This window comes from Colletotrichum godetiae (assembly GCF_030913485.1).
Source record: "Colletotrichum godetiae strain CBS 193.32 chromosome Unknown BDP55scaffold_1, whole genome shotgun sequence".
NCBI classification, from domain to species: Eukaryota; Fungi; Ascomycota; class Sordariomycetes; order Glomerellales; family Glomerellaceae; genus Colletotrichum; species Colletotrichum godetiae.
In genome coordinates, this window is record NW_026851249.1 from 2,164,328 (window position 1) to 2,181,735 (window position 17,408).

The window sequence follows — 17,408 nt, forward strand, 5'->3', positions numbered from 1 at the left end:
GGGACCGTCACTGGTTCGCTGTCGGATCAAGTACGAAAAAGGTACTTTCTTTTGGCTTACCTTGGCTAGGACCCCTAAAGTACCTATCTACGTATCCCATCCAAACATCTCGATGAGGATTAAAGGTTCGCTGTTCTATTATTACTATCAAGGACTTCTCCAGCCCAACCTGAGGCGTCCGTCCCGTCCACTGGTTGCTGACTGCTGACCGACCCGTTACCTACGCAGTAATGCGCTTGGCTCACACTCTTCCGCCCACACATTGTTCGAACACGTCTCTTTCAACATCCTCTTCAACTCTGAGGCGAGGCTGGTGGGTGGAAAGCTTCGTGCCCTCGACGTTCGCTGCCTTTGCAGTGCAGTCTGGACAAAAGCTGATGCGCGCCAAGTGCCATGTGCGACTTTGAGTCAGAGTCAAATCAGTCTTCCTGGCGCTGATCTTCCCGACCTCTAGAACAACTTGTAATCAGAGCCAGCTGTTCCGTCGTCCCCTTTCAACTTTCAAGGGGCACACATGCCTCCTAGGTTCCTTGCGGCTTGCCAGTCTTCGGCCCCGGCATGCGTACCCATCAGTCAAAACGACTGTGGAATCTTGCCCATTTGGGACAGGATGCCTCAACAACAACTAGCTCAATCATCAACGTGACATCGCCCCCCATCACAGGCTCCAACTGCTCCAACTGCTGCCCCCATCACGATACCACGGAAGGTTGCAGATCCTGAGGTCCGAGTCGGGCGACGTCCGTTCTGGTACTTGCTGATGTTCTGCAATTAATGTTGTTGGCCAACTTATTGCTGAAGCCTGAACGTCCGCGCACCCAGAAACATCGTATTCTATGCCACCTACCCGAGGCACGAACAGGTCCTCAAAGTCAATTTGATGCCCGTGGACTGGACAGGTGAAAGGTAGGTATTCGTAATGTATTTCTTCTTTGACAAACATCAGGTCTCGGGATGAGACATGGAAGCACATGACGTCCAGTCACTGGCATTCCGGCCCCCAACACCCTGCCGCCAGTCTGGGCAAGCTGGGCAAGAAACAGCGTATTAAAGGATCCCATCCCGGCGTGTTCAAACAAATGCCCTTAACGCATGTACTTCTCGTACATACATGTCTGACAAGCAGCCGAGGCGGCGCGCCCATGCCACAGGATTTCATGAACATCCTCATCTTGTTCCCGCCCTCGTTCCGGCCCCCGGACCATCCGCCAAGGAAGACAGAAGATCCAAGAGGGAAAAGACGATGAGGCTCGTGGCAATGAGAAGATTCTTCCCATGCTGCTCTGGCGCATAGCAGAGGTTGTTAATGGTCATTGGTAGCCCGTAAAACTCGTGGCTTCAGGGGGTTGTCTCCTCCGTAGCAGTCAAAGAGGGCGACGGTTCCATTGATACGTTGAGGATAATTTCCCTTCAGGGGGTCTATCTGCCATGGGGTGGTGCGTTTCAAGTCTCCCAAAGCTTCAACGCCATTCGGCAGCCTTCCTGGCACACGGACTCTCTTTGAAGGTTCGAAATTCGGCAGCGGCCGCAAAGAATTGGACGGCGTAAGAGCAAGAAGGCGGGAAGATTTCCGAGGACGAAGGTCCTACGAGCGACGAAGGGAGAGAAGGGATGTTGTTAGTTTCCTCCCACGGTATGGAAATAGATACTGTTCGCGATGTCTGTCATATCCGAATAGGTACACTGTGCAAACCACGGCTCACGACAGGGAGCGTGCTCCACACCACAGACGTTGAGAGCATCTCACCATGCCATATTGGGCGTGCGCCGGCTCTGCCTGAAGACTCCTGGCGCATGAGCAGTGGGAGGGCGGTGATGGCGCAGAGATAGACTTTCATGGAAAAAGGCATGGAATTCTGGCAAATTAAGCTATCGGCTTAGCCTGCCTGCTAAATTCGGCGCAAGAATGCTGTACTGAGATGGCGCGTCTGAGAGTAAGATGCGGACATTCATTCTGGTGAGCGAGCATTAGCGTTGGCCTGAAGCAGACGGGAGACGGAAAGCTGGCCACGCGGCGGCGGCTGCTGGCGTGCAACTCTGATCGTCGACGGCGCGAGCGAGACGATGAGCGAGCGCGATGTGAATTGAGGCTCGTGTTCGAGACAAGGTCAGTCCAGGTTCGAGCCGAGAGGACAAACAGGATGGACCCTCGCGATGGCCTCTGATGGCGCGCATGGACGCACCGGCCGACGACGAACCGACCAGTCCATCTTATAAGGTCTCGAGTCTTAAGAGCGCAGCCGCATTCGGCGATCGGGAAGGTCTCCAAGCATAAACCGTCTCAACAACGAATGACCCTGAAGCAGGGCATGCGGTGAGCTACAAGCATAAGCGGGCGCCCCCCTCGTCGTCGTGATCGTCGTCGTCAGCATAAAGGCAGAAACGGCCAAGCCGACATTCAGAAGAAACACAAGTACAGTCCACACACAGTCCACATGTAGTTTACAACTTGAAGCGAATCCTACCTCGTATCGTAGCAGCCAGGTACACAGGTCAACAAACCCAGAGACAGAGGTGAATGGGTCGGCGATACGCAACATGTCGGTTATGACGTGCCCAAGGCCAACGGAGAGGGATGCGACGATCCATAAAAAAGAAGAAGAGAAGAAAAGAAAAAACGATAACGATGTCCCCGCAAAATAAACGGAAAGAAGGGAAGCAAAAAGGAGAGGAAGGAAAACAGAGAGCGAGCCGGCCGTTTGGGGCAAGACATTGTTTCTAACGCGCCCGCCTTCCGCCAGCCCATTCCCCACCGTGCCTGAGTGATGTTGCGAGGAATGTTTTCTCCGATTTGCTCGTGCTGTTAATGAGCCTGCGATACGGTAGGTAGCCACATAGGTAGCGCCTTTCGCAAGATTGATAAACATTGATTGTCAGGCACACTGCGGTTTCTCGGGAATTCACCACCTGCCACCACAAAAAGTCCATCTACAGAGGGCAGGTGCGGCGATCTAACAGGACCTCCCGCCTTGAACCAGTTCAGCGTTCGCAAGTACTGTCTTTGGCAAAGACCAGTCCACGAGTACTTTCGCAGGACAAACGCGGAGCCCGAAGCGTTCGTTCATGCTGCCAACCAAGTCTGTGACATAATGAGACTGAATGAACTTTGGCTCTGCTCTGCTGATTGCACGAGGCAAGCCGCAAGAGGGAGCTATGTGAAGATTCAAGAGAGGCATTGAGTTGGAACTTGGATTGCTCATTTCGGATTAGCGCCTTTATGTCTCTGAGCCGGGCCTGGACCGTGCATCCGGCCGAGGCCTTCTTACCTCATCTCCCCCCGATTCCCGATTCGGATCTGAGTGGACGCGGGAGACTGGACGAAATGCGGAGATGTGGAGCTGAAAGGCGGTCAGGGTCGGGTCATCAATTGCCTCCCATCCATCATTTCTGATTCATTTTGCCATTTCCCATACATACGCAGCACCTTATTCTCGTTGTCGATGGACGTGACCTGCGCCCGAGTAGAAGTTCGAGAGATGAGATGAACCACTGCTCCTAAATTGAATATAATCGTCCCCTGTTTTCTTTGAGCAACAGTGACTCGAATGTATCAAAAGATATGGCAAATAGAAACAGGCAATTAGAAACAGGCAATTAGAAACACCTTTATCGGAACATCGGAAGAAGCTTTCGGAGCGAGCGAAGCAGAAGGCAGGTGATTGTTCCCGGCACCTGATAGGCTGGTGGCCGAAGCTGACCTCAGCCCAAGGTGCCATTCCTAAATTTTGGCTGGTCTCTTCTACTGTGTACCGCGGGCCAGGTGTACCTCTGCCGCACCTCACCCTGTGGATCTGCCTGCCGACCTGCCCACGCTGAGCTGAAGTCGGGTGTTAGCCGCTGCGCTGCGCTGCCAACCTGACCCGATCTGACCTGTCACTCCCGTCAACCTCTCCAAAAACTCCAAATTCGCGTCACCGACGCAATCGCCTACCCAATATCTTCATCCGCCTCATCCCGCCCGACACCTCACGACCGAGATGTCGTCGCAGTAATCGATTTCTAGGTGGTTTGCGCGCCAACTTCGAATTTCAACGACAGTGTCACCGTCAAGATGACGGCTGCCGCTGCGCAAGATCAGACCCATCCTCGCCCCTCGCCCGCCAGTCACCTTCGACAGTCGAGCTCCTCCAACAAACCAACACTCTCAACTTCTCAACCTCGACATTACGCCAGCATTTCGCGGAGGACAAACAGCACTGCACTGCTCGGAGTTAATGGAAGTCCCAACAACATGCCGCAGACCCAGGGTCCTAACGGATCCTCCGCATTTCCCGATGCGACAGCCCAACCCTCACCCTACGCCGGTGCTGCTCCTCCTCTAGCACTTCAACGATCCACGAGCCACGATGACAGCAACGCAAGACGCCCATCAAGTGCCCCGGGTAATAATCAAAACCTGGTCGCTGGTTTTTCTACCGGCGAACAATCGGATTCGGATCGACCGAAGCGGCCATCCGTGAAGCCGCTGCTGATGCGATCCAAGAGCGAATTTGGAGTCAGCCGCCCTGAAGAGGTTGACCACTCCGAAGAAGACATTCCGCATTGGGGCGCCAGACACGGCTTCGATGAATATCACGAGTCGCCGGAAATACTGGCCCAGATAGCAAATGTGAGTTGCAACTTTCCCCATAGCCTCCATCTACACTTTTTGCCCTTCTTCCTTTTTCCCACCTCGAGCTCTGCGCCTCCCCACTTGGCGGCGGCCTTGTGGCGGCGCTGGCCAGCCGGACTGGTCTAGCCATAGTCTCCTGTCAGCGCGCGTCGCGCAAAGAAAGGAGACTTGGTGCTCTGTTCTCCCGGCTTGCACGCCATATTGGGAGTTTGTTGTCCGGAATCCAATCCCGAGGGGCAACGCGGGGCATGACTGTATCCAGGGCTCGAGTCTACATTCCTCCCCCATCTAGACCTCTCAGACGATGCAGTCTCCCGGGTGGATGGGGCCGATAGCCGCGTCGGCAATCTTGGATACAGACGAGCCTGAGTGCGACGACATCGCTTCCCTGCGCCGTTGGGACTCGTTGGTTTCCACTCGCAACTCGAACCGTGCTGACTCCTTCCTCCAGAATTGGTACATGTATTGGACCGACAAGCGACACGAGACAACAGGCAAGCCCAAGGCGACATTACACAAGCTGCAGGACTGGCGCATGCGAGATAGACTCAAGACAGTGTCTGCTGCGTTGGCCGTCTGCCTTAATATTTCAGTCGAGCCTCCCGACCAGCTTAAGACGAACCCGGGCGCCAAACTGGAAGCATGGACAGACCCTACAACGCCACCACCTCAGAAGGCCCTCGAGAACATCGGCAAAGCCCTCCAAGCGCAGTACGAGACACTGGCTATACGCACGAGATATAAGCAGTACCTCGATCCGTCGGTTGAAGAGACGAAGAAGTTCTGTCAGTCCCTGCGTAGGAACGCAAAGGATGAGCGGGTTCTTCTTCATTACAATGGCCACGGAGTGCCTAAACCCACTGCGAGTGGCGAGATCTGGGTGTTTAATAAGAACTACACCCAGTACATCCCAGTGTCGCTCTACGATCTTCAACAGTGGCTTCATGCCCCTACGATTTACGTCTGGGACTGTTCTGAAGCTGGTAATATCCTCAACAACTACCACAGATTTGTCGAGAAGCACGAACAAGAAGAGGACGAAGCTGCCGCAAGAGACCCCAATTATGAGAAGACCGTGTTTCAGCCCTACATCCACTTGGCTGCCTGCGGCGTCAAGGAGAATCTCCCTACGAACCCGCTCCTCCCAGCCGATCTGTTCACGGCATGTCTCACCACCCCTATCGAGATGGCTCTCTGGTTCTTCGTTCTCCAGAACCCTCTCAAGACAAATCTCACACCAGAGCGCGCCAAAAAGCTGCCTGGCAGGCTACAGGAGAGAAGAACGCCACTCGGCGAGTTGAACTGGATCTTCACGGCTATTACTGATACAATCGCTTGGACTACCCTGCCCCGACACCTGTTCCGGAAGTTTTTCAGACAGGATCTCATGGTGGCCGCTCTTTTCCGCAACTTTCTTCTGGCCCAGAGAATCATGTCTGTATACGGGTGCCACCCACAGTCTTTCCCCGAGCTCCCCGAGACCCGACAGCACCCGTTGTGGGCAAGCTGGGACTTGGCCGTGGACATGGCATTGGCCCAGCTGCCTATGCTGGAAAGGAAGGAGAACGAAGGCCTCGAGTACGAGTACCAGAACTCGACCTTCTTTACCGAACAACTGACAGCATTCGACGTCTACCTCACCCGTGGTGATGCCCTGTCCCAGAGGCCCCCTGAGCAGCTCCCAGTGGTGCTACAAGTTCTTCTGAGTCAACAGCATAGAGTTAGGGCGCTCATCTTGCTCGGAAGATTCCTTGACCTGGGCCCATGGGCAGTCCAGCTTGCTCTGAGCATAGGCATCTTCCCATATGTCCTCAAGCTATTACAGTCCGCTGCTGCGGAACTGAAACCGGTCATGATCTTCATCTGGACCCGTATTCTGGCTGTGGATATTTCCTGCCAGCAGGACCTTATCAAGGACAGCGGGTACAACTACTTTGCCCAGATTTTGAAGCCATCCGAGGGTTTGCCAGTCGTTAATGAAGCTGAGCATAAGGCGATGTGCGCTTTCATTCTATCCATGCTTTGCAAGGATTACAAGCCAGGGCAGCATGTGTGCAATCAAACCGACATAATGACTTACTGCTTAATGCACCTGCAGAACCAGGAGAACCCACTCCTGCGCCAGTGGTCTTGCCTCTGCATCAGTCAGCTGTGGCAGGAACTTCCAGAGGCCAAATGGCGTGGTATTAGAGAGAATGCGCCGGCCAAGTTGTCGTTCCTGACCAAGGATCCCGTTCCTGAAGTGAGAGCTGCCATGGTGTATTCCATGACTACCTTTTTGGGCATCATCGACCTGACGGATGAGGTCGCTCGGATCGAAGAGTCCATCGCCTGGACACTTCTGGATATGGCCAATGACGGCAGCCCAATGGTTCGCCGCGAGTTCCTTGTCTTCCTCTCAAGATTCATTCTACGTTTTGAGAGTAAGTTCATTGTCGCTGCTTATGAGCAGCTTCAAGAAGAAAGGGAATATCTATTGTTCCCTCCAGGCCAGGACGGCATGGACCACAAGATGGGCCTGCATTATGCACGGAAAGAAAACCGAAACGCAGACGGCACCATCAAGCCCAATGTTCACGGTTTCGCCCACAACACTGTCTTTTCAGCCTGCTGGAAGCATGCTCTGATGCTGAATGTTGATCCTCATCCTGAGGTTCAGCGTGACGCTACAGTGATTGTGGACCATGTCCACCAAGCTGTGATGGCTTCACCTGTTGGTGAGCATGCACAAAGCCTCATTGATGACATTCGAAAGAGGGCAAAGCGTGCGTCGACAAAGAACCACTTGCACTTGAGCCAAAGAAGCAATGCGATTGGCGTTTCTAACTCTTTGGCTACTCCACCACTGCCATCTCCTGGCCTGTTGCGTCGCACAGCGAGCTTGCTTTTCCAGCTGCCACTGTTTGGCAATGACGGAAAGGCTGATGCCAACGAGAAGCCGAACTACTCCTCTCCGGCACCTTCGCCTGGCCTGCATAGGGTTGGTTCCCAGAAGATCAAGGCTCCTGAGCTTGCTGAAGCCCCACCAGAACAGAGCGACCCAACGGCTATTCACGCCAACTATCATATTGCCAAAGAGCCCGTCTCCACTGGTTTCGAGGATCGTAAGCTGGGCGAAGTGCCAGCTATGCCACTACAAAGTTCTTTCCTGGAATGGTCTATCGAGTACTTCTGCGAGCCTCAGATGAAACCGAGCGAGTCAGACGAACCAGGCAGTACCGAGTACAACGAACGGCTGTGGAGAAGATCCCGGAACGACTTCATCTTGACAGAAACACAACCACTCAAGCAATTTGCTGGTAGCCATAAGTGGAATAACCAGCTTGGCATCACCAACAATGGCTCGCAACCCGCCAAACTCACTTTCCATCAGTTTGAAGACCAGCTCGCGGTTGCAGACGATGGTAACACGGTGTGCGTCTGGGATTGGAAGAAGCATGCCCGACTGAGCAAGTTTTCCAACGGAAACCCCGAAGGCTCGAGGATCAGTGACATGAAGTTCATCAATGAAGATGACCAGGCATTCTTGATGACTGGCTCGTCAGATGGGGTACTCAGAATCTACCAAAACTACGATTCCGACAGATCCATCAACCTGGCCTCGTCTTGGCGAGCCCTTACGCACATGGTGCCCAGTAATGTCAACTCTGGCATGGTGTTTGACTGGCAGCAGTCACTCGGCCGCGTACTTGTGGCTGGTGATGTGCGTGTCATTCGGGTATGGTCCGCTGGTGCTGAAAAATGCGTCATCGACATTCCCGCCCGGTCTGGCTCTTGTGTTACGTCTTTGACGTCTGACCAGATGACCGGACACACAGTTGTAGCTGGGTTTGGTGATGGCGCTGTTCGCGTTTTCGACACCCGCATCAGACCCCAGGACTCCATGATCAAGAAGTGGAAGGACGAGACGGATAGGCAATGGATCAAGAGCGTCCATCTGCAGCGTGGCGGACAACGGGAACTGCTCAGCGCAAGCAGAAACGGCAAGGTCAAACTGTGGGATATCCGCATGGATCGACCTCTTCACGTTTACCAAACAACTCGAGACACGCTTCGAACAGCCAGCACGCATGAACACCTGCCAGTGTTTGCTGTGTAAGTTATCATCCAGGTTCCTCTTTCTTTCGCGATATTGAAACTGACCCCCAATTGCAGTGGTACCTCTGCCCATGCCGTCAAGGTCTTCAACTTTGACGGTCAAGAGTTGTCTCGAGTCGAGCCTTACTCAAGTTTCCTCCAACAGAACAGGGGCTCTCCCATTGCAGCAACTGCCTTCCACCCGCACAAGCCTATTCTGGCTTGCGCTGCTCGTGGAGACTACCACGTCAATCTCTTTACCTGCGAGAAGTCCGAGCCCCAACCCCTGGTTGCCTAGATGACAAGCCGGCGGAAGTGAAACTCGGTCTTGTGGTTTCGTTTTTTCTCTCACATCTTGAGCATTAGGGGGGGGGTTCTTTTGCTGCTTGTGTAACTATCTTCTTTCTTCTCAACTTCTTCTCATTCCGGGACGGCAGCATACCAGGGACTGGCGAGGTTTTTGGCGTTTGATTTAGTCGCGTGTATGCGACAACGGCAGACAGAGATGGTTGCATGAGATGACTTAGCTAATGGTAGCACTTGGCCATTTTCAAAGCCAATTGATGTATGAAAGAAGAATGAAAATTGTCCCAGATTCACAGAAGACTTTTTTGTATTGTAAGCATGGTTGAAGCAATGATGAAGAGAGGAGCAGGTGAAGATGGCTAGCCTCTCTGAATTGGGACCAGTAGGATGAGCCCTTGGCGCGTGGCCCTTGTGACGCAGAGGCAATGCTCATAGCTGCCTGGTGTGTAACCCACCACATGCCACCCCTAAAAGAAAGGAGATCTACACGCTGAGAGCGCGGCGAATGGACGAATTGCGAGCCTTAAAGGTGTGAAGAGGTGTTGGAGGATTTGGTCTTGGTTGCCTCGTTATAGGCTGGGCATATGCGTCCCATGGGGTTGGGTCGTGGGTGTGTGTGTGGTTTGCGTGTGCGTCTCAGTCGTTGACAAGGCTGCCTTTTGTCGGCCCAACAAAATCCGTGCTTACGTCGCTTTGGGGAAATCATCTCAGGACTCCCGTTTTCCCTTGGGGTTTGATTCCTTCGTTTAGTGCGTATATTCCGAGGTAGAGTAGTACAACAGGAACAGGTAAGCCATCTGCTTCCAGCTTCTGGGGCGTGGATCTCGTTCATCGCTGGGTTTCTGACGATTCTACTTTAGGCCTTCCACCAAAAGCACCGACGATGGTTCGTGAGATCAATTCGAGGCCCGAGGCCTGGGAACTGGAGGCACGGCGGCGCGAGGTGGCTGAGGTTGCTCCGGAGATCAAGCCTGAGGTATACGGTTCCGGGGTAGATGCCATTTTGGACCGACAAGTCCAGGAAATTGTCAGCGATGACAGACCGAGCACTTCCGACGAACCGTATATGGGTACCTCGTTGGATCCAAAGTCCCCTGAAGCTATCGATCAGGGATGGGTCGACGTCGCAAACACCACGACCGAGGCGTCTCCTGATACACAAGATCCCGAACCTATCAAGCAAAAACCGGTCCGCGTGAGCGCCCCAAGCGCAGAGACAGTCCTGGACATGAAAATAAACGATATCACCAATGGGAAGTTCCTAGACGAACTACGAAACCTCCTCCGCCAGGGTGCGAACCCAAACACCATGTCCGCCCAAGGAACCATCCCCCTCTGCGAACACGCCCGGCGCGGAAACCTAGACGCGGTCAACTTACTCCTTACCCACGAAGCCGACGTGAACCTCCCAGACGCAAGTGGTAGAACAGCGATATCATACGCCGCGGAAACAACCAACCCAGCGATGGCCCGTCTGCTTATGACAGCCCCGGATGTAGACATGAACCTCAGAGACGGGGATCTACGGGCGCCGTTATGGTATGCCCTCTGTGCGTGGATTAAATCCGGCCGGATCTTTGTGCCTGATACGGATACCTTGTTTGTGCTGCTTGGGGACGAGAGCGTGAGGGTTGAGGATGTTGATGGAGAGGGAAGGGGGTTGTTGCATCTTGCTGCTGCGGCTGGGGTTGCGGATCTCGTGGAGTTTTTGTGTGGACGGGGAGGCGTTGATGTGAACAGGAGGGATGGGAGGGGAGAGACAGCTGTTGGGTATGCTTTGGGGGCGGAGGATGCGAGGTTGCTTGGGGTGTTGTTGAAGTATGAGGCTGGTATCACGGTGGTTCAGGGGAAGGGGTTTGAGGTCGTTTCGCCGAGGAGGAGGAGGCGATGGGTTGAAGGGCGATGGTGCTATGCTCGAATTGTAGACTGAGTCTGGTATTTTAACTGTGACTGTCTTGACTAGCGTGACTATTTTGACTACCGCTCTAGCTTGAATCCACCCTTTTACGCGTATGCCTCTATGAATGATAGCAAGAAAGAAAGGGCTCAACATCAGTGGGTAGGCAAGTGGATCTCATGCCTTATCAATTTTGATTCAATCCGTCATCCGGATAGTCTTGAAGGAGCCTGGTTATGAGGAACCTGGCTGGGAGGAACTTGGTCGGGAGGAATTGGTTAGAAGTCTCGCCATTGATGCCAAATCGGCCTCTCTACCCGAAGTTCCTCTTAATTATAGATTCTCAGCCTTGGAGTCGCTCGGAGTTCTTCGTTCGAGATTCTCGCCCTTCGGTTTAAAGTCTCCTGCAAAGTCTTGCTTGGTAGTTGCTGTACTTGGCCGCGAACTCATACTGATAGAGCTCGGTCAAGCGTTCTACTAGTGTTGCTTGCGCCGCACCTTGCGGGCCTCGGAGGAATCTCCTGGTGTTGATGTTAGCTGATCTATAGAGGTCGTATCCGAGCGGGCACACCAGGCACCTCTTGTTTCATTTGTTTGTCTTTCTGCCTCATTGCTCTCAATGCACCTCTTGTTTTATTCATAATGGAATATCCCGGCCACGGAGGTGGGAAGCGCCGAAACTACTTGCTTGGATAGAGCAAACTTTGCCAAACCTATGGTCCTACCCAAGATACCTTAGATATGGAGATACTTGGTGAATGTCTGGTTGAGAGATGAATACTCTTTTTCTCAACTTCCCACGTCTTCAAACCCAGAGCACAAAGGAGCTATTGTGCAAGTCTAAGCGTTTAAGTATATCCATGCATGAAACCAGGAAGTCATAGCTACGAAAACACAACTTGAAAGAACAGTAAGTTGCCCAGCCGGGATTTGATACATTATGCATCTGCCTCTTTTATATTTCTGTTGGTGTATCGAGTAGCCGGCAGAAAACATGGGTATAGAGGCCGGTCAGGGCCGCAAAGGGTCGATGGGTTATGCTCAAGTCCTTCTTCCACATCGCAATTTACGCAATTCCGTACCCGATCATTGAGCTTCTTACCAGCTGGAAGTCTCTACTTCGTGGAAATACGGTATCGAATGGCATTTGCCCGGCTAGATTGTCCCGTTTATGTGCAAGCCTTGGTTTGCCCCCAAGGTGCACTATGAAGAGATCGAAAACACAATATGTACTCTCTTCCTCTTCATCATGCTTTTGCGACATCCAATCTCTTCCGTAGCTTTGGTCTTTCCCTTCTTCAGGTGTTATGAGAAAGTTGTTCGCGCGCTTTCCTTCAGGTAAGGGCTAAAGGCCGGTGGGCGATGGCAAGAGAACCGGAAGTGAATTGTCGTATTGGGCGGCCAGACAGACAGCCACGATGTAGACTCCGCGTTCAACAGAGGAGGAACCGTTGGGCAGGAATAAGCGTGTCGACACCTACTTTGCTGTAGCCCGTCTAGCATAGCCTTGCATACATATCCACAAAAAGGGCGCAGTACAGGCAAGCCAATTTGATCTTCCGTCTCTTTTAGAGAGCAGTGCAGCGATTGCATAAGCTGCCTGATTGGGTTGGTGCGGCTGAACATCAATGTCACGCCAGGTCAGGTAGGTAGGTATCTTTTTCGGCGACATCTATTTCTCGTGTCTCCCTGTAATTCCCTCGGAACTCTTATGATACTCCTTTTTTCCTTTGCTTCGATATCATTTGTCTATGTGAACCTACGGATAATTTCGTCAACGATGAGTTTCGGGTTCGGCATTGGCGATTTCATTGCTGTCATTGACAAATTGAGACATTGCCACGACAGATTCTCTGAGGCGCCTGAGCTGTTCGTTTCACTTGTCGGGAAGTACGATCCCGCATTGACTCCTAACTTATATTCTTAAAAAGAAGAAGAAGAAGGAGGAAAATCTTAACTGACAGCCCGTAAAAGCGTGGAGATCATCGAGCCACTTCTCGAGGCAGCCCGTCAGCCACAGCAGCATCTCGATGACAAGGAGCAACAAATTTTACGGCACATCATCGAAGGTTCATACACGGACCTCAAGAGATTGAAACAGATCTTAGATGCTTGCAAGGAACTCAACAAGCCATTAGATAAGCAGAAATGGGACAAAGCGAAGCTGTCGCAGTTTTGGCAGCGGTTCCAGCTCGATCCCAAGGTGATCAATGGCATCCAATCTAGTCTCTCCGTCAAGATTCAGCTTCTGAACACCCTTAAAAACGCGTCAGACAGGTCATTTTACAACTCTGCGCTCCCGATTATCACCGTAGCTGATGAAGGTCCACAGTCGAGCTATACAAGGCACAAAACAAGCAGTGGCGTGGTTACACCGAGAGCAAGTCAGTAAACATCAACATGAAATCTTGGAGTGGCTGACCCCATCCAATTATTCATCACAACAACGAGATTACTTCTCTGCAAGACATCCAGGCACTACATCCTGGCTACTAGAGTCCAGGGAATTCGAATGGATATCTAACAAAGGCCAGACTCTGCTATGCAGGGGCATGCCAGGAGCCGGCAAGACCATAATGACTTCCGTTGTTATAGACTATTTGATTCACCAATTTCGCGAGCAGCCCAGCATCGGAATAGCCTACATCTATTGCAACTTCAAGGAGGCTGAACATCAAACTTGTCACGATCTCTTATCCAGCTTGACGAAGCAGCTGGCGCAATCCCGCTCGCCCTTCCCTCAAAGTCTCGAAGCGCTCTACAATACGCATCAGAGACACAAAACCTTGAGATCAAACCAAGAGACTATTGATCTGCTACAAACAATAGCTTCCTGCTACGAAAGAGTGTTCATCGTCATTGATGCCTTGGATGAGTGTGATGAAAACGCTCGTCAAGCATTTCTTCCGGAAATATTCCGTCTTCAGCAAAGATTTCAAGTCAATATCTTTGCAACTACCAGGAATATCCCAGAGATCATCCAGGCAGTAGAATTTGAGAAGTCTGTTCCCATAGAGATTCGAGCCACTGAGGGGGACGTTCTGAGATACGTGTCAGGCCGTATGACGCGTATGCAGAGCTTTGTGCGTAGCAACCTTGATATCCAGCAGGAAATCCGAGACTCAATCGCGAAGAAAGTCAACGGCATGTGTGTTTTAAGTCTCTTCTCAAAATTCCTCTCCAGGAAAGTGGTTCTAACATAGGCAGGTTTTTGTTGGCGAGACTGCTCATCGATGCTTGGTCCAAGAAGCTGAACCCAAAAGAGCTTAAGAAGGCAGTTGGAATTTTTGGTTCAACGAAAGAAGATGGAAATATCTACTCAGCTGTATACGATGAGGCCATGAGTCGGATTCGATCTCAACCCTCTGAGCATATTGAGCTTGCGTTGAATGTTCTGTCTTGGATTACTGGTGCAAAAAGACCTTTGAAAGTCGCAGAGCTGCAACATGCTCTTGCCATCGAAGAAGGCGAGCTAGAGCTAGACCAGGACAACATTTCACCTGTTGAAACCATAGTATCCGTATGCGCTGGACTTATCACCGTCAGCGAGCAAAGCGGTGAGGTGCGACTTGTACACCAGACAACGCAAGAATACTTTGAAGGAAAACGATACCTACTGTTCCCCGACATCGACACTCGACTTGCGACGGCATGCACAAGCTATCTACTCATTGAGAATATTTTACATGTCCCGAAAGAACTTGCCTCTTGCAGTTCCGCACAGCAAGGAAAGAAGATTAATATCCAGGACTCGGCTCCGTTCTTCTCTTATGCGGCTAATTACTGGGGGCAGCACGCCCGTGAAAGCTCTATTATCCCTACAAAAGTCGTTGAATTTCTGCTAAATCAAGCCATGCGCGAGAGATCCCTCTCGGTGCTGGAACAACTGAAGAGAGTGCCGTCTCTCCCTGGCACTTCAACACAAGTGGCAGCATATTTCGGCCTACTCCGACTGTTTACGACCCAAACTCTCCCGGAAAATGAAATTTACTCGGCAGACGAAAGTGGTAAAACCGCACTGTGGTGGGCTGTCTTTGCAGGTCGGCCGGATATTGTTAAGTTTTACATTGACAGTGGTGCCATCGAACACACCCCGCTTGTATTCCCATCGCCCAATGGAGCTTCTCAGCCAAGGAAAATCAATCTCAGTCTCTTCGATCGTTAATGCAAGTGGCTCTAAACGAGGCGCACGCAGCTGTCTTCGAGGCCTTCGAGGCGCTCCTCAGGTTTTGCGCTAAAAGAAGGCTCAGCATTGAGCCTGAGCAGGATGATGTGGCCCACGTTCTTCAAAAGCCCATCGACAAGTCAACAATGCTGTGGTTGAAAAAACTCCACCAGTCGGATTCTCAATCCTGGCAAGCATACTAGAAATATGGCGAAGCCCTGAAACAGGCCTGTTGGAGGCCAGTCCTCCACTTCATAGCCGTTCAAGAGGTTGAGGATGATGATCCCAAGTGGTACCCCCTAGTCTTCTTATCCTCCTTGGTTCCTTGAGGAAATGGAATTACCAGTCACACACAAGTTACGTATGTTCGATACGGGAGATTTCGAGTTATTTCAACGGCCTGGGCGCAGCAAATAGACTACGTACTGCTTGGCGGAATTTAATGCTTGATAGGTTGTTATCACTCCTTGCCAGTGGAGAAAAGTTCACCTCTTGTGAGATCTCACTCTTGGATCGAAGACTTGCGGAGACTCTGAGAGTGCTGCTGAACCTGGAGGCTAACCTCGATATGTCGAATAACATAGGAAAGGATCTCATTGCACCAGCTGTTCTGGGACTTCACTCAATAGTCAAACTCCTCTTAGCCTATGAGGCTTCTATTGACACTCAGGTTGTAGACGAGGAGGTTATTGCATCATTGGCTGGCATGGCCGGCAATGGGATGGCTCTGTAGGCGCTCATCAGATGTTCAGCCTGTATTGAGAGCGAGCTGAATGAGCAAGAGCCGATACTTTTCCAATGTCTTGGATCATGTTCTGTAGCGGAAAACATTGTACCGGTCCTTCAGCTACTCATAGACATGGGAGCGGATGTTAGAGCCGAAGACCACGAAAGCAGGACCCTGACAAACCGGGCCATTGTCACCGAGAATACGCCGGCTGTTTGACAGCTTTGAACTACGCGATCAATGTCCACTTGGAATTTTTTAATATCTATTTACCCGTAAGGATATGAACATCTATGAGAAATTTGATGGAAAGAGTCTCATACTGTATGCGACCGAGAAGGGGAATCTGTTGGCTCTCATGTTATTCAAAGAGCATGGCGCAATCTGGGGACAGAATAAGTGTCTTACGGTGGAGATTATGTCGAAGACTCCTTGGAAATTCTACAAAATGGATACAGGAGCCTGGACCTATTACCAAGGTCAGCTGTTGTGAGGCTGCATCGCTCTCTTTTCTTTGAAGTCAAATTTTAAAGCACAAACTTAGGCCATTCTCCTCACTCGAAGACAAACAAGACGGTCAAGTAGCAGGTTTAAAGTGAACCTGGTATGGATGTTACGCTGAGATGTACCCTTGCCCTAGTTCATCATTCATTCGTGATTATTACCATCTGCATGTGATCTTAGAAGTTTTTCTCAAAGAATTCAAGGACTGTCTTGTAGCCACGAGTGTACTCCTCCTTGACTCTGGAATCCTCCAAGTCAGACCGAGCGGCCATCCATCCATGGATCTGGTCCTTAAAAGTCTCAACGTGCTTAGTTACGTTAAGGTTTGCCTCGAACTTCTTGACGTCCTCCTCGGGCTCATCCTGGGAAGCGAGCATAATAAGGGGGATCTTGATGCCCTTAGCGTCCTCGGGCTCGACCATGGCGGGGTGGATCTCGGCAGCGACCTTGAAGGGGTTCTTGTCACCAGAGGCCACGAGAGAGACGACCTTGCCGCCCCAGCAGTACTGCGATTTTGTCAGTTCTTGTTCTCCAATTATCTCCAGAAACAAGAGACTTACGCCAATGGTGGCAAAGGACTCAATGGACGAGTACTTTGACTGAATAGCCTTGACGTAGTCGGGGGTCTGCTCGGCAATCTTGGGAGGCGGGAACTTCTGGAAGAAGCCGCCGAGGTTCTTCTGCTTCTCTTCGGTGTTGGGGGGGAACCACTCGATGGGGCAGGGCTCGCCGGCGAACCAGTCCGGGATGAAGACGCGGTACTTCTCGGCGCCGCTGGTGGCCAGGATGTCGGCTCCCTGGAGCGTCTGGGGGAAGAATCCAAAGATATCAAAGGTGACGACGATGGCCTTCTTTGCGTCGGTGGGACCGGTGACGTCTGTTGTAGCGAATGAGTTAGCTTTGTCACGCATTGGCTCTCCAGGCCTGGAAATTGACTTACAGGTCTTCTTCCCGCCAATCTCTTCGTAGCTGCCCTTGGCATCGTAGCCCTTAGAGACGACAGGAGGAATGTTGCAGCATCCCTCGCTGTGACCGTGCTGAGCGGGCATAGTCGACATCTTGGCGGCTTGCGTCGAAAACGGCTTGTGAACTTGCTGAGGGAGGGGTGTTGTTTTGTTGA

General features: G+C 51.8%; 5 protein-coding genes across 5 annotated transcripts; 3 read left to right on the forward strand and 2 right to left on the reverse strand.

Annotated features, from left to right (window-relative positions):
* Positions 1-2,029: 2,029 nt before the first annotated feature.
* Positions 2,030-3,042, reverse strand: BDP55DRAFT_21109 (uncharacterized protein). The gene has a single exon (XM_060565997.1). It carries the CDS (start codon positions 2,865-2,867, stop codon positions 2,229-2,231), a length of 639 nt encoding a protein of 212 aa, XP_060437193.1. The 5' UTR covers positions 2,868-3,042; the 3' UTR covers positions 2,030-2,228.
* Positions 3,043-3,800: 758 nt separating this feature from the next.
* On the forward strand, positions 3,801-9,453 carry BDP55DRAFT_570266 (WD repeat domain-containing protein mip1). The gene is made up of 3 exons (XM_060570744.1): positions 3,801-4,609; positions 5,064-8,707; positions 8,768-9,453. The coding sequence occupies exons 1-3, from the start codon at positions 4,052-4,054 to the stop codon at positions 8,985-8,987; spliced, it is 4,422 nt and encodes a 1,473-aa protein (XP_060437194.1). The 5' UTR covers positions 3,801-4,051; the 3' UTR covers positions 8,988-9,453.
* A 2-nt stretch (positions 9,454-9,455) lies between these two features.
* BDP55DRAFT_709743 (ankyrin repeat-containing domain protein) lies at positions 9,456-11,219 on the forward strand. Its single transcript, XM_060578136.1, has 2 exons — positions 9,456-9,783; positions 9,856-11,219. Exon 2 carries the CDS (start codon positions 9,879-9,881, stop codon positions 10,923-10,925), a length of 1,047 nt encoding a protein of 348 aa, XP_060437195.1. The 5' UTR covers positions 9,456-9,783; positions 9,856-9,878; the 3' UTR covers positions 10,926-11,219.
* Positions 11,220-13,207: 1,988 nt separating this feature from the next.
* Positions 13,208-14,772, forward strand: BDP55DRAFT_517253 (uncharacterized protein; the record flags this gene model as incomplete). The annotated part of the gene is made up of 2 exons (XM_060567748.1): positions 13,208-14,040; positions 14,100-14,772. Coding segments are annotated over 2 exons (1,506 nt in total), but the record flags the coding sequence as incomplete, so codon positions are not given.
* Positions 14,773-16,464: 1,692 nt separating this feature from the next.
* BDP55DRAFT_625664 (dienelactone hydrolase) lies at positions 16,465-17,346 on the reverse strand (the record flags this gene model as incomplete). The annotated part of the gene is made up of 3 exons (XM_060571508.1): positions 16,465-16,794; positions 16,849-17,165; positions 17,229-17,346. 3 exons carry the CDS (start codon positions 17,344-17,346, stop codon positions 16,465-16,467), a joined length of 765 nt encoding a protein of 254 aa, XP_060437197.1.
* Between the last annotated feature and the right edge of the window lie 62 nt (positions 17,347-17,408).

What these genes read in the sequence shown, in the direction of transcription:
- BDP55DRAFT_21109 (XM_060565997.1), bottom strand. Translation starts at nt 2,867, where the DNA reads ATGTTTATCAATCTTGCGAAAGGCGCTACCTATGTGGCTACCTACCGT.
- BDP55DRAFT_570266 (XM_060570744.1), top strand. Translation starts at nt 4,052, where the DNA reads ATGACGGCTGCCGCTGCGCAAGATCAGACCCATCCTCGCCCCTCGCCC. An exon ending in TACTGGCCCAGATAGCAAAT is followed by an intron (nt 4,610 to 5,063) that starts GTGAGTTGCAAC and finishes TCCTTCCTCCAG; the next exon opens with AATTGGTACATGTATTGGAC. An exon ending in CACCTGCCAGTGTTTGCTGT is followed by an intron (nt 8,708 to 8,767) that starts GTAAGTTATCAT and finishes CCCCAATTGCAG; the next exon opens with TGGTACCTCTGCCCATGCCG.
- BDP55DRAFT_709743 (XM_060578136.1), top strand. Translation starts at nt 9,879, where the DNA reads ATGGTTCGTGAGATCAATTCGAGGCCCGAGGCCTGGGAACTGGAGGCA.